Source organism: Mirounga leonina, unplaced genomic scaffold, assembly GCF_011800145.1.
Source record: "Mirounga leonina isolate KUSES-001 unplaced genomic scaffold, KU_Mleo_1.0 Mir_173, whole genome shotgun sequence".
Lineage (NCBI taxonomy): Eukaryota > Metazoa > Chordata > Mammalia > Carnivora > Phocidae > Mirounga > Mirounga leonina.
Genome location: NW_023270447.1, coordinates 60803633 through 60815087, shown reverse-complemented (window position 1 = coordinate 60815087; position 11455 = coordinate 60803633). Strand labels below are relative to the sequence as shown.

General features: G+C 49.6%; 1 protein-coding gene across 1 annotated transcript; it reads left to right on the top strand.

Annotated features, from left to right (window-relative positions):
• Nucleotides 1–342: 342 nt before the first annotated feature.
• On the top strand, nucleotides 343–8444 carry FAM183A (family with sequence similarity 183 member A). Its single transcript, XM_035020176.1, has 4 exons — nucleotides 343–475; nucleotides 3342–3401; nucleotides 5351–5454; nucleotides 8334–8444. The coding sequence occupies exons 1-4, from the start codon at nucleotides 343–345 to the stop codon at nucleotides 8442–8444; spliced, it is 408 nt and encodes a 135-aa protein (XP_034876067.1).
• The last annotated feature ends 3011 nt before the right edge of the window (nucleotides 8445–11455 follow it).

Genomic DNA, 11455 nt, shown 5'->3' with positions numbered 1-11455 from the left:
TTACCTCCTGGGTCCGCTGCTGGACGTGTGCCCTCTCCTGGCCGTATGCAGGGGCCACCCCAGTAAGGAGGATCTTGAGGCTGGGGAAGGTGAGTCGTCGGGCTTCGGGCTTCGCGCTTCGGAAGGAAGCGGGGTAAGAACTAAGGTTCTGGAAGTGGGGGTGGGAGGGGCGGCGCGGAGGGAGTCGAAGGGAGGCTGTAATCCGGGACGCTGTTGCCGGGAGACAGCGTGGGACGCCGTTGCCTGGAGACGGCGCTCCGCCCTGTCCGCCCTGCCCCCAACCGGGCCGGCGTCCGGAGGGCAGTGAGAAGGAGCAGGACCGCACCGGGCACCGCCGAAGCCATGGCCGGACGCCAAAAGGAGAAGGTGATCCCGGATGAGGTCCATCAGAACCAGATCCTGCGGGAATTATACGTCAAAGAGCTTCGAACCCAGAAGCTCTACACACAGTATCACGTGAATCCCCTCCGCAAGGGTGAGGGGCGCCCCGGGGCGGAGGTAGGGGACAGGGTGGGCGCCCCCCGGGAAGGGGGGGCCGTGGGGGTGCGGGGCGGGGATGCGGGGCGGAGCACAGTAGGAGCCTTCTCTGACCTCGCCCCCCTCCCTAGGTTTTGGGACTCTGACTCGGCGGGCGGTGCGGAAGGTCTCGCTCCGCATCCCATCAAATACTTTAATATATTAAAATGCACACATATCGCGATTAAATAGTATTTTTGTCAAAAGTTTGAAAGGCTTTTTAAAATTCTGCTTTCGAAATAATTATATTTTGTAGGGTTTTGTGTTTCGTTTTGCTGTTTGTGTTTTGGTTTGTTGTTAATAAGCTAGTTGTGTTTGTTAATAAGCTAGTTGTTTGTTTGTTTTTCCAGGCTTCTCATATTGTCTTAGATGTTTGGGAAGTTCAGGGGTGGTGGACTCAGGGTTCATAGTGCCCCCCTGATAAAACGGCCCTGCCCCCACTCCTCACCTGGCACATTCCTTGGGCAGTTGCATCTGGTCCTGTAGCATGAGCTGCCCCTGAAGGCCACCGGGTCTCAAATCACCGGCCCCAGACCCACACCCCAACCACCACCCAGCTCTCTTCCCCTAGACAACACATGGATACCTTAAATTCACCAGTTGGAAAACTGGGGGCATCTTGCACCTCTCCCCCACCGGCTGCTATTCCAGAGTATCTTGTTTGAGCAGAAGGTACTGCAATTTTTTTCTCTCCCAAGTTAGAAGCCTAGAAGTCATCCTCAGTCTCTGCCTCATTGCACGTGTGGAAGTGGTCACAGTCCTGGTTATTCCTTAACATTTCTCTCACCTGACCCTTCCAGTGATGTGGCCTCAGTGAGAGGCTATGGTGCATGTGGAAGCATCTCCACCTCTCCTCACTTACTTCCCCCCCCACCCCAAATAGGGCCTGAGTCCACCTCTCTCTCCAGCATCCCTGCCAAGCCTCAGCAGGGCCCTCCTCACTTCAGTTTGCACTGATCTGATGGGCTCCTAACTACCCTCTTCCTCCAAGCCCACTCTCCCCTACACCACTGCTGGCTGGAGCTATGCTAAAAGTGAGTTCGATCTCCCCAGTCCCTCTGTAACCCTCGGTGGCCCACAGCTTCTGAACTGAGGTTTAACCTGCTCAGTGCATAAGACCCCCGTGGATCGGGCTCTGCCGCCCACCTGGCCTCATAGGGACTCCCCTCTCCAGCCACACACTGCTCCTTTAATAAATATTTTAGTGCCTACTCTGCGCCAGCCACGAGCTCCCTTCTCTCCCACCATGTCTAAATAAATGGATTTCCTAAATATATCGCACCTTTCCCCATCTTGTTACCTTCATAATCATTGTTTCTTCTTCCAGAACTTCTCTCCCAACTTCTGGGCCTAATTAACTATAGTCCACTGCAGCTCAGCTCTGTAGAGAAAATGTAATGTCCCTTTCTAGATAAAAATTGTATATATTTAAGATGTACAACATGATGTTTTGATATACATATACAGTGACATGCTTACAACAGTCAAGCTAAGTAGCATACCCATCTCACAGAATTACCCTGTGTGTATGTGTGTGTGCTTGTGTGTGTGGGGGGTGGGGGGTGGTGAGAGCACAGAAAATGTAATGTCTTCATTTTGCTCATAAGTAACCTGGTTTTCCTCTGGAGCTCCCAACCAATTTCAGGAAAACAAATTAAAGGTCAATTCTGTTTAAACTTGGTCCATTACCACAATTTAAATAATCCCTTCAGGCAACGTTCAGGCTTTCTAGGTCTCCCAGCTCATGTCCCTTGGGCACATGATTAGTGTGATCCATTGGGGTAAAGTGAGGAAGTATTAGAATTAGAACTCGTATTTCTGCTAGAATTTGAATTTATGTTTACTTTTAGGTATAAAGAAAGAAATTATACTACTCATAGTACATATAAATACACATGTACTAGGTGTGTGCTCAGTTTTTTACTGGTAGGAGTCTGAGGAAAAAAATCACTTTGGAGACCACTGGTTCCTTCTGGCCTCTGCTCATTTCCTACTAGCCTCCACCTAGCTCACTTCACGGAATTACTCTGGCCTTCTCGATGTTTCTCAAACCCACCAAGCTCATTCTTGGATTCCCTTACTTTATTTGGAGCTCTGCTCACACAGCACATTCCCTCACTTTATTTGGAACTCTGCTCTAATGCCCTTATAGGGACCTGTCACCCCCACTCCCACCCCACCATCAACTCTCTACCGATGTAACATGCTTTATTGTTCTACAGCTCACTTACTTTTGCCCAAGTATTTATTCGTTTATTGTCTGTCACCACAAATAGAAGCTCAGGGAGTACAGGAACCTCCTCTGTTTACAGCCCTGTCTCCTGGGCATCAGTAATTATGAGTTGAATGGATGTCTGTGGATTCTGCCCCTCTGTTATCACATAGCCTTCAGGGGATATATCACCATGTGTCTAACCTTGTTTGGCTGCCTGGTCTGTCTGCATCCTTGTAGACCAGCTGTTTGAGAGAACATTCTGCAACAATGAAATGTTTTGTATCTGTGCTGTCCAAAATGGGGGCCATTAGCCCCATGTGGCCACTGAGCACTTGAAATGTGGCTAGTGTGCCTATGGAATGGATTTCTAAGTGTATTTAATTTTAACTATTCAAATTCAAGTAGCCACATGTGGCTGGTGGTGACTGTCCTGGACAGTGCCACTCTGGATTGTGAGGTCCTTGAGAGCCTTATTCCCAACTGCCCAGCACAATACCTGACATGTGGCAGACACTCAGAAAATGCTCAGCAGGTGTCTGGCTAGGGTAAGTCTTCAAGAGGGTGGGGCGTTAATGTTTTAACGTGAACCTATGATGCTGTTTTTCTCTAGTTCACACAATCACCAGAAAGCCCATGTCTTGGCACGATAACCTAGAGGAACCCGCAGATGGTAAGTCCCAGGCTTTGTGAACACCACTGAGAGAGAGCACTGATAAGCAGGGGGCTGGAGAGAGCTGTCAGGGTAGTGTTACCTTGGGGCAACACTTTGATCATCTGAAAACTGGACTCACACTCGTGAAGCTCACAGGAGACTGACATATCCAACCATACGGCCAATTCATTGACTGTCAAGCCAAAAAAGGTACTCCTAATGGCCTTAACAGTGCATTCATATTCATTCATCAAACATTTTGCTGTTATAAGCAGAGGCTCTGAAGTCATTTTAATGGAGTTCAAATCCTGGTTCTACCACTCATTAACCGTGTGACTTCAGGCAAGTTTTAACCTCCCTGAGCCTATCTCTCACGTTGTTGTGAGGATTAAACAAAATAAAGCAGGTACTCAGAGTATAGAACAGTATCATACATGGTGAAATGCTATTACTTTCATTATTACATGAGACAGTCACTCTGATGGGGCGGGGAGGTGGGGGAGGTGCAGACCTCATACAGCAGTGAAGGAGACAGACGAGTAAATAGAGGGTAAAATTGGGATGGCAACAACAGAGAAAACAGGTGCCCTAGAGAGGCCGTGGAGTTCTGGGAAGTCTTCTTGGAGGAGGTGATAACAGGCTGAGGTGGAGTAGGTCAAGTACAGAAGACCAGAAGGACATTCTGAGTTATGTGGAAAGGCACAGAAATGAGAGACAGCAGTATGGCCCAGGAAGGCGGGTAGTGGGGATGGCTCTGGTATCCAAGTGGGTGAGCCACGCTCAGGACCGATGGAAGAGAGGTATTTGATGGAAGCCCTACCCTTCCTGGAAAGCTCGCCTCCCTCCCCCCTTTAGAGTAGAATTTGATGGAGGAAAGATGTAAGGTTTATATAGGACGACAGGGTAGGAAGGTGGGGTGGGCAGGAGGCGGGAGGATCTCAGAGCGTAGCGGAGACAGACAAGTGGATAGACTTATAGAGCATCGTCAGAGGAAGTAAGGATGTTATCTGTGGTGAGGCGACCAGCCCAGCTGGAGGAAAGGAGAGGAGCTGGGGCCTTGCAGTGATGAGGAGAGTAATAGGCAGCGAGGGACCTGAAAGCGAGCCAGGAGTGTATTGCTAACTGCTTATATTATAGATAAGCTCAGCCCGGGGCCAGGTCCTTCATTCTCAGTCATCTTGCTGAGGTGGATATGGTCACTTGGCAACTCTGGATATCTCCCCATTTTTCAGATGAGCAGAGTGAGGCCCAAAGAAGTTAAACTACCCGTCAGGCTAGTAGCAGAAGTGCCAGAAATGTCTGACTAGGAAGCCCAGGTTCTTCCCGTTGTCAAACTGCCTCTCTCACATTGAGACATGATAGGGTGGAAATTTAAAATGAAACCTTTGGAAGTCCTCGGACTATGCAGTTACAGAGAGGCGTGGGGTTGGCAGCCATACCTGTAGCAGTACGGAGGATCTGGCCTTCTGACAGCCCTCCTCCTCACTCCGCCGCAGCCACGCTGGCCCAGCTTGCTCGTGCCTCAGGGCCTTTGTTCTTGCTGCCTGTACTGTGCTTTTCCTCTGCCTCGGTCTCAGGGCTGGCTCCTGCTTGACATCCAGATCCTGGTCTCAGGTAGCCACCCCTGCCTCTTTGTGCCCCTTTGCGTCCTCCTCCTTCACAACTGGCATCGCTGTCGGATTTGTTTGTCCCCTTGGGTATGGTGCCCGCTGTCACCCCACCTAGACCACAAGCTCCAGGAGAGCAGGGACCATGTCCGTCACACGCTGTTCTACCTCTGGGGTCCGGAAGAACGCCTGGCACAGTTTGTGCTCAACCAGTATTTATTGAAAGATGAGGGTTGCAAGGCCTTGGCAGGCCCCCGAGGCCCAGGGCTGTGTCTCTGAGGCAGGCTGTGGCCTGAGTAAGGGGCACAGGAGCTGTTGGTCCAAGCCTGCCTCTTTCATAACTCATGCGTCATCTCCCAGCCAGGTTTCTAAATCTTATCCACCATGCTGCTCATGGGCCAAGGAAGAAATACACAGAGACACAGACTGAAAGCCAGGAAATCGGATGGGACTCAGAGCCCTTGGTAAGTGTGGCTCCTTTTACTTAGGAAGCACAGAGGAAACAGAGTGTGTGGTTAAGAGAACAGGGTATGAGGCCCGACTGCCTGGGTCTGAGCGCTGGCTGCCACTTATAAGCTGTGTGACCCTGGGTAAGTCACTGAGCTCTTCTGTGACTCTGTTTCCTCAGTGTAACATGGAGATAGTCCAGATATTACAGAATGAGGTGGTGTTTGTAAGGTGCTTCGAAGAGTGCCTAACACATAGCAGACGCTGTGTAGGTGTGGACCAAACAAAGCCCGCTGGTGACTGCCTGCCTGAGTTTGCTCTGCCAGTTACTAGGAGGGTGGTCTTGGGCACGTCACGTAGCCTCACAGAGTTCCATCCCCTTATCTGTAAAATGGGAACGCTGGTAACAACACGCCCCTCATTGGACTGGAAACGTACCAGTAGCTGCGAGGAGCCTGGGAAATGTGATCATCAGCACGTTATCACCCCCCAATGAGATAGGCTTCTGGTAGGAAGACAATTTGAAGGACTTCCTGCCACATTTGTCTTTTAACTTGCCCACGTCTTTTATCACATAGACTGTTTTAGTTTTTGAGTCAGATGTGCCAGCCTATTATATCACGGTTTCTGGGGTTTGTGCCTTGCTTAGGAAAACCTTCGATATCCAGAGTTGCCAAGTGACTAGCTTTCCTTTTAGATTTTTCTCCAAGTTGTCGTATCTTCTTAACACTTGGCTTTTAGTCCATCTGTGTATTTGGCACCTGATGTGAAGCTGGAGACGCTCTTCCTCAGCTATATCAGAACTTCCTGCATTCCCTCAAAGGCACCAAGGTCTTGCATGCCCTGTGTCCTTATGTAGACTTCTCCTGCAGCCTGCCTCCTGACCCTAGCCTATACTCCTTGGGGGGGGGGGGTCCTCCTCGTTCTTCAGGACTGCTCAGGAGTCACCTCTTTATAAAGCCCCAGGAAGGGACGTGCGCCCCGCACTCCCCACCAGGCAGAGCTGGGCACCTTCCCAGTGTGCTCCTGGAGCACCGCATGCCTCGGCTCCCGCACCATTCAGCTCAGTTCCGTGGATCAATGTCACGTGGTGGCTCTGGAGCCAGTCAGCCGAGTTCAAATCCCGGCTCCACCACCTTCTGGCTGTGGGACCTGAACCTGTCAACAATCATTTACCCACCTTAAAATGGGAACAATAATGCTGACACTTGAAGGTGTGTTGTGGGGATTAACTGAGACAATGTGTCTAAACTGCTTAGGGCAGTACCCAGCACATAGTAGGTGCTCAATAAATGCGGACTACTGTGATGTAAGTGAGGAGGAATAGGAAAGAGAGCTCGTAGCCCAACCAGGGAGCAAGCACCTGCTTCTCTTGGCCCCTTGTCTTGATCCCAGTTGTCCTTCTCTACTGAGCGTGCACCCTTCCCAAGAACTGCCCACATCCTGTAGTTCTTACCTTTCTACTGCGGGGCCTGGCCTTCTCACCCATTTATACAGCTCTAGGCTGGGGCATGGGGCTCTGCCGCAGGGCTACTGCAGGGAGATTGGAGTAAATAGCTCGTCATAAGGAGGGACGGAGGGAGGGAGGCTCAGAAAAAAGCTGCTCCTTTACAACAGCTCCTCTTCAGATGTGAGGCCTCACCCTGGAGAGCGGAGACTGGGAGACTGGGACACACGAAGTGGGTCCAGCGGGCGCACCCCACCCTCACAGGGTGACTGAGTCTAAAAAGAGCAATGCTCCAAGGGACAGAGGAGGAGGATGGGTGGGGGACTGACTTACAGTGAATAAGGGTGGGGCTGGAGGGTTGTGAAGGGAAAGATAAATTACCCGAATTAGATAATTAAGCAACTTCAAAAAATATTACAAAGCGCAAATAATTTAACTCACTATTCTTCATTTTCTTAAAGAGGAAAGGCCTGGCTCCCGTGGGTACAGAGTGTGCATGTGGAAATGCATCTGTGACCAGCATATCTCATGGCAGGCTCAGATGGCCATAACAGGAAGGGCCAGTGAGGGTGCCCTGGCCACCCTGCCCTGCTCCAACCCTCCTAGGCCTTGCAGATGAGGGACAGTGTGTGCCAGCGGATCAGCCATCGCTGTGGAGTTGCAAAGCGTCTACGAATACGCCAAGCCTGTTCATCGTCACAAATGTAGGGACAGTGCTGTCAGATGGCGCTGGTGGCAGAGTAAGAAAGTATACCCCCCAAAGTTAGATCCAGGTGTTATGCAACCATAACAGTTAATTAAGCCGGAGGTTCAGAGTGATATGATTGGGGGCAAAAGAGGCTTGATCAGCCCGAATTTAACTCAGGGCTCCCTGCCCCCTAGCAGAACCTCACCCTGGACAAGCAGACAACCCCAATCCCAATATTGGGACACGGGGGAAGCCGCATGCAAATACCTCTCAGCTTCTGCTCTCCTAGTAACATCTGCTGAAGATGTATCCTTTAATTGCATAAGTTCATCTTAGAGCTTCTATACAATTTATGTCAGAGTGCTTGCCCTTAGTTCTCTGTGTAACCACATCAACAGCATCCATTCTTTCATTCCACAAATGTGTCCTGAACCCCTAGGGTGTGCTGGATACTGTTCTAGGTGTTCGAGATAAGCAGCGACTGAAACACAGAACCGCCACCGTCCTGGAGCTTCCATTCCATGCGGACCAAGAGTCCAGAGGTGTGGCCTCCAAGGCAGGTGTGGGAAAGGGAAGTGCAGCAACTCTGCCTAGGTTACAACTGTTTTGATGTAAATGCTGTCATTTCCATTTCCCAAACGAGGTTGTGCAAGGAGACACACTGGAGGCCACACATTCGAGCCCAGGTCCATCCGATGTCGAACCCAGGTCGTCCCACCTCCGCTGAGGCTTCCTTCTGATGCCTGCGTTCTCCTCTCTAGGTCAACCCGGAACGTGATGACCGCAGGCTGAACCACTTCAGGGTCTACAATGATATCACGCTGTACAAGGCTAAAATGTGGAGCTTGGGAGAAGATGATCGCCACAAGTAGTCTTCTAGCGCGGATGGCGGCCCTGTCTTTAATACCCAACGTGTGTGCTGCTCGGATGAATAAAAATTACTTTCAAGCCTCGGTCTGACTCTTCCTAGCTGAGTCTCACATTTCTCCTTTCTGCCCACATCCACTGCTTCAAATCCTTGATCTTATAAACTAGTGGCAGAATTTCAGGTTAAGATGCATACAGTATTCCCTCTGCCTCCCCAGACCCCAATAAAGGACAATAAAGAGACAAAAACCTATGAGCGCACAACAGAGAGAATGGGAGAGGAACATCAGCATCCAAGAAGACTGAAGACATATTTCAAAGATGGAAAGTTGATGGAGGAAGGTGAGGAAACCACGGATAGGACACACTGAATGGGACACCTCGGAACACAGAGCCCTGGAGAGAGGTTCAGGACTTGGAGAGAGGGGGCTGTGAAGCAGGGAACCGAAAATGGACATTGGGAGGGAGATCCTCTCCCCACACACCAGCCAGGCATGGAGCATCTTCCACACTGGAGGTCTACTCTTAGAGAAACGGGGAAAGCCCAGGGCTCAGGGCCAGTGCATAAAACACAGGGTAGGAGTGAGGTGTGAGGCTACAAGCAATGAAAATCTGTCAAAGGAAGGCTGAACCCCTAGCCCACCCGTACATTGCGTTTCTACCCTGGGACCGAAGCTGGCAGGTTCCTCTCTGGAAAAATGAAATGGCTCTAAAGAAAAGGCCCCCACCTCCCCCAGCCCCGTGTAGTACCATTGGGAGGTCCCGTAGAGAAAGAGGCACGGAACTCAGGGCTGGTGAGCGCATAGAGGTGCTGGGGGGGGGGGGGAGCACCCCAGAGCACCCGGGAGCCCTGCGCCCACCCACACCTTGCTCCGTGTAGCTCTTGCATTGGGCTGTTGTGAGTTATGCCTGAGAGGGTGAAGTCATAGAGTGCTGTGATCACTCCTGCTTTTGGAACCTGACACGATCGAATGGAAGTCTGCAAATCTGAGTGACCTTGCCCCGGGAGACATTTTCATTCAATATGATGAATTATTAATCATTAATGACTACTTGGGCATCTAGAAATGTGCCCTTTTGCTATAAGGGATCTGTGGTCAAACGCCAGGAGGTGACTTGTGCTATCATAGATCTATGCCTTTGTCCCCCGTTCCTGACACAAAGCTCCTAAATCCCATGTCACTTCCTTAGAGGTGATAGGGGCACCTTTTATTCTAATGAGGCAACTCTTAGCAGCCTCTAGATAGCTTCAGAATGGGGGCTGCTCACCAGAAAGACCAAATCTTGATGAGAAACTTGGAAGTTTAGCCCCACCCCCCACCTCTGGGGAGGGAAGAGGGACAGAAGATGGACCATCAACAGTGGTCAGTGACTTAATCAATCATGCCTACATAGTGAAACCTCCATTAAGAACCCCTAAACGGGGTGCCTGGGTGGCTCAGTTGTTAAGCGCCTGCCTTCAGCCCAGGTCATGATCTCGGGGTCCTGGGATCGAGTCCTGCATCGGGCTTCCTACTCTGCGGGAAACCTGCTTCTCCCTCTCCCGCTCCTCCTGCTTGTGTTCCCTCTCTCGCTCTCTCTGTCAAATAAATAAATAAAATCTTTAAAAATAAATAAATAAATAAAACCCCCTAAACTCAGGGTTTGGAGAGTTTCTAGGCTAGTGAACACATCAAGGTGCTGGGAAGGTATCATACCCAAAAAAGGCATGGAAACTCTGAGCACCCTCTCTAGCCCCATACCTTTAAAACATTTTGTCAAAATTTATTAAGATCCCCTTGCATGATTTCAGCAAGCAGCTCATTTTTCTGGTCCTGAGCTACTGAGCAAAATGAGGACTGCCTTTGTACAGAGTAACACCTTACTCTCTCTCTTACGTTGAAGAAGTGAATGTGCTGTATTTAAAGGAACAGACCTAGCAGGGACGACTTTCAGAGCCAACAACTCTGTGATGAAAAAGAACCTGGGACCTGATCTATTTTATAATTTATACTAGAATCAGAATTAGACTCACATCTCTGCATATCAACTGTCTGCTTTCTATGCTCTCCTCGAAATACAGTATCCAAGATGATGAAGAGATTTTTTAAAGTTCATCAAAGTACTAAAAGCTCCTATTGTTAAATGCATCAAATGAAAAAAATAATAAAACTAGCATTTGGTAGACTAGAATTTAAAACATTAAACACATTGAGAATCAAGTGTTTTGCTTATAAAAAAACAGTGCTTGCCTTTTTCCTTGTGCAGGACATGGAGCAAGCTTCCTCTCTGCGTGTTGGCAAACTGTCTTCCTCCTAAGTTTGGATTCGCTTCCACCATTTTATCACCTGTACTTTCAACGTTACAAAATACCCCCGCAGGCCCCTTTAATGTGAACTTTCCTACCGGTGTCACCTCCTCAGGGACATCTTCAGCCTTTTTGTCATGTTCCTCATCACGTTGATAAGCTCGCTCTCACTCCCTTTGTGGCTGCGTATGGAGTCTCCAGAAAGCAAGTGTCGCCATTCCCTTGTCACCTCTTTTCTCCTCTGGCTCCACTTGTGTCCTATTCAAATTTTACTTCCAACCTTATCACCTGCATTTATTCGTCCTTTCATCTTTCTTGGTGGATTCTCTTTCAATTGTCTGCTTTTGTAAAATGTGGTTTATGGCTGGAAGACGAAGAGGCCACCCAAGGGCACTCTGCCATGTGCACGTGAACGGGGTAAGATGTGTAGTGACCCACCACCCACGCACCCGCAGTGATGGTTGCTCACTACTCATTACGCATGTTATTTAGGTAGAGATTTGTGGCCTGAAGAGCTAGCAGCAAAGTTTCTACTTTCTGCAATTACTCATGGTTAACAATACTTGGGTCACTGAAATGTGAAGTGTTGCCAAGAAACTGCTACCTTGAGAGCTGAAATCCACCCACAAGCAAGAACAGCCTGTATTTGGCGCTGGGACCTGCCCGGTCCCCACCTATGTCTCAATGCATGGGACTGCAATATAATGCAATGGGAGGGATAATTCTGCC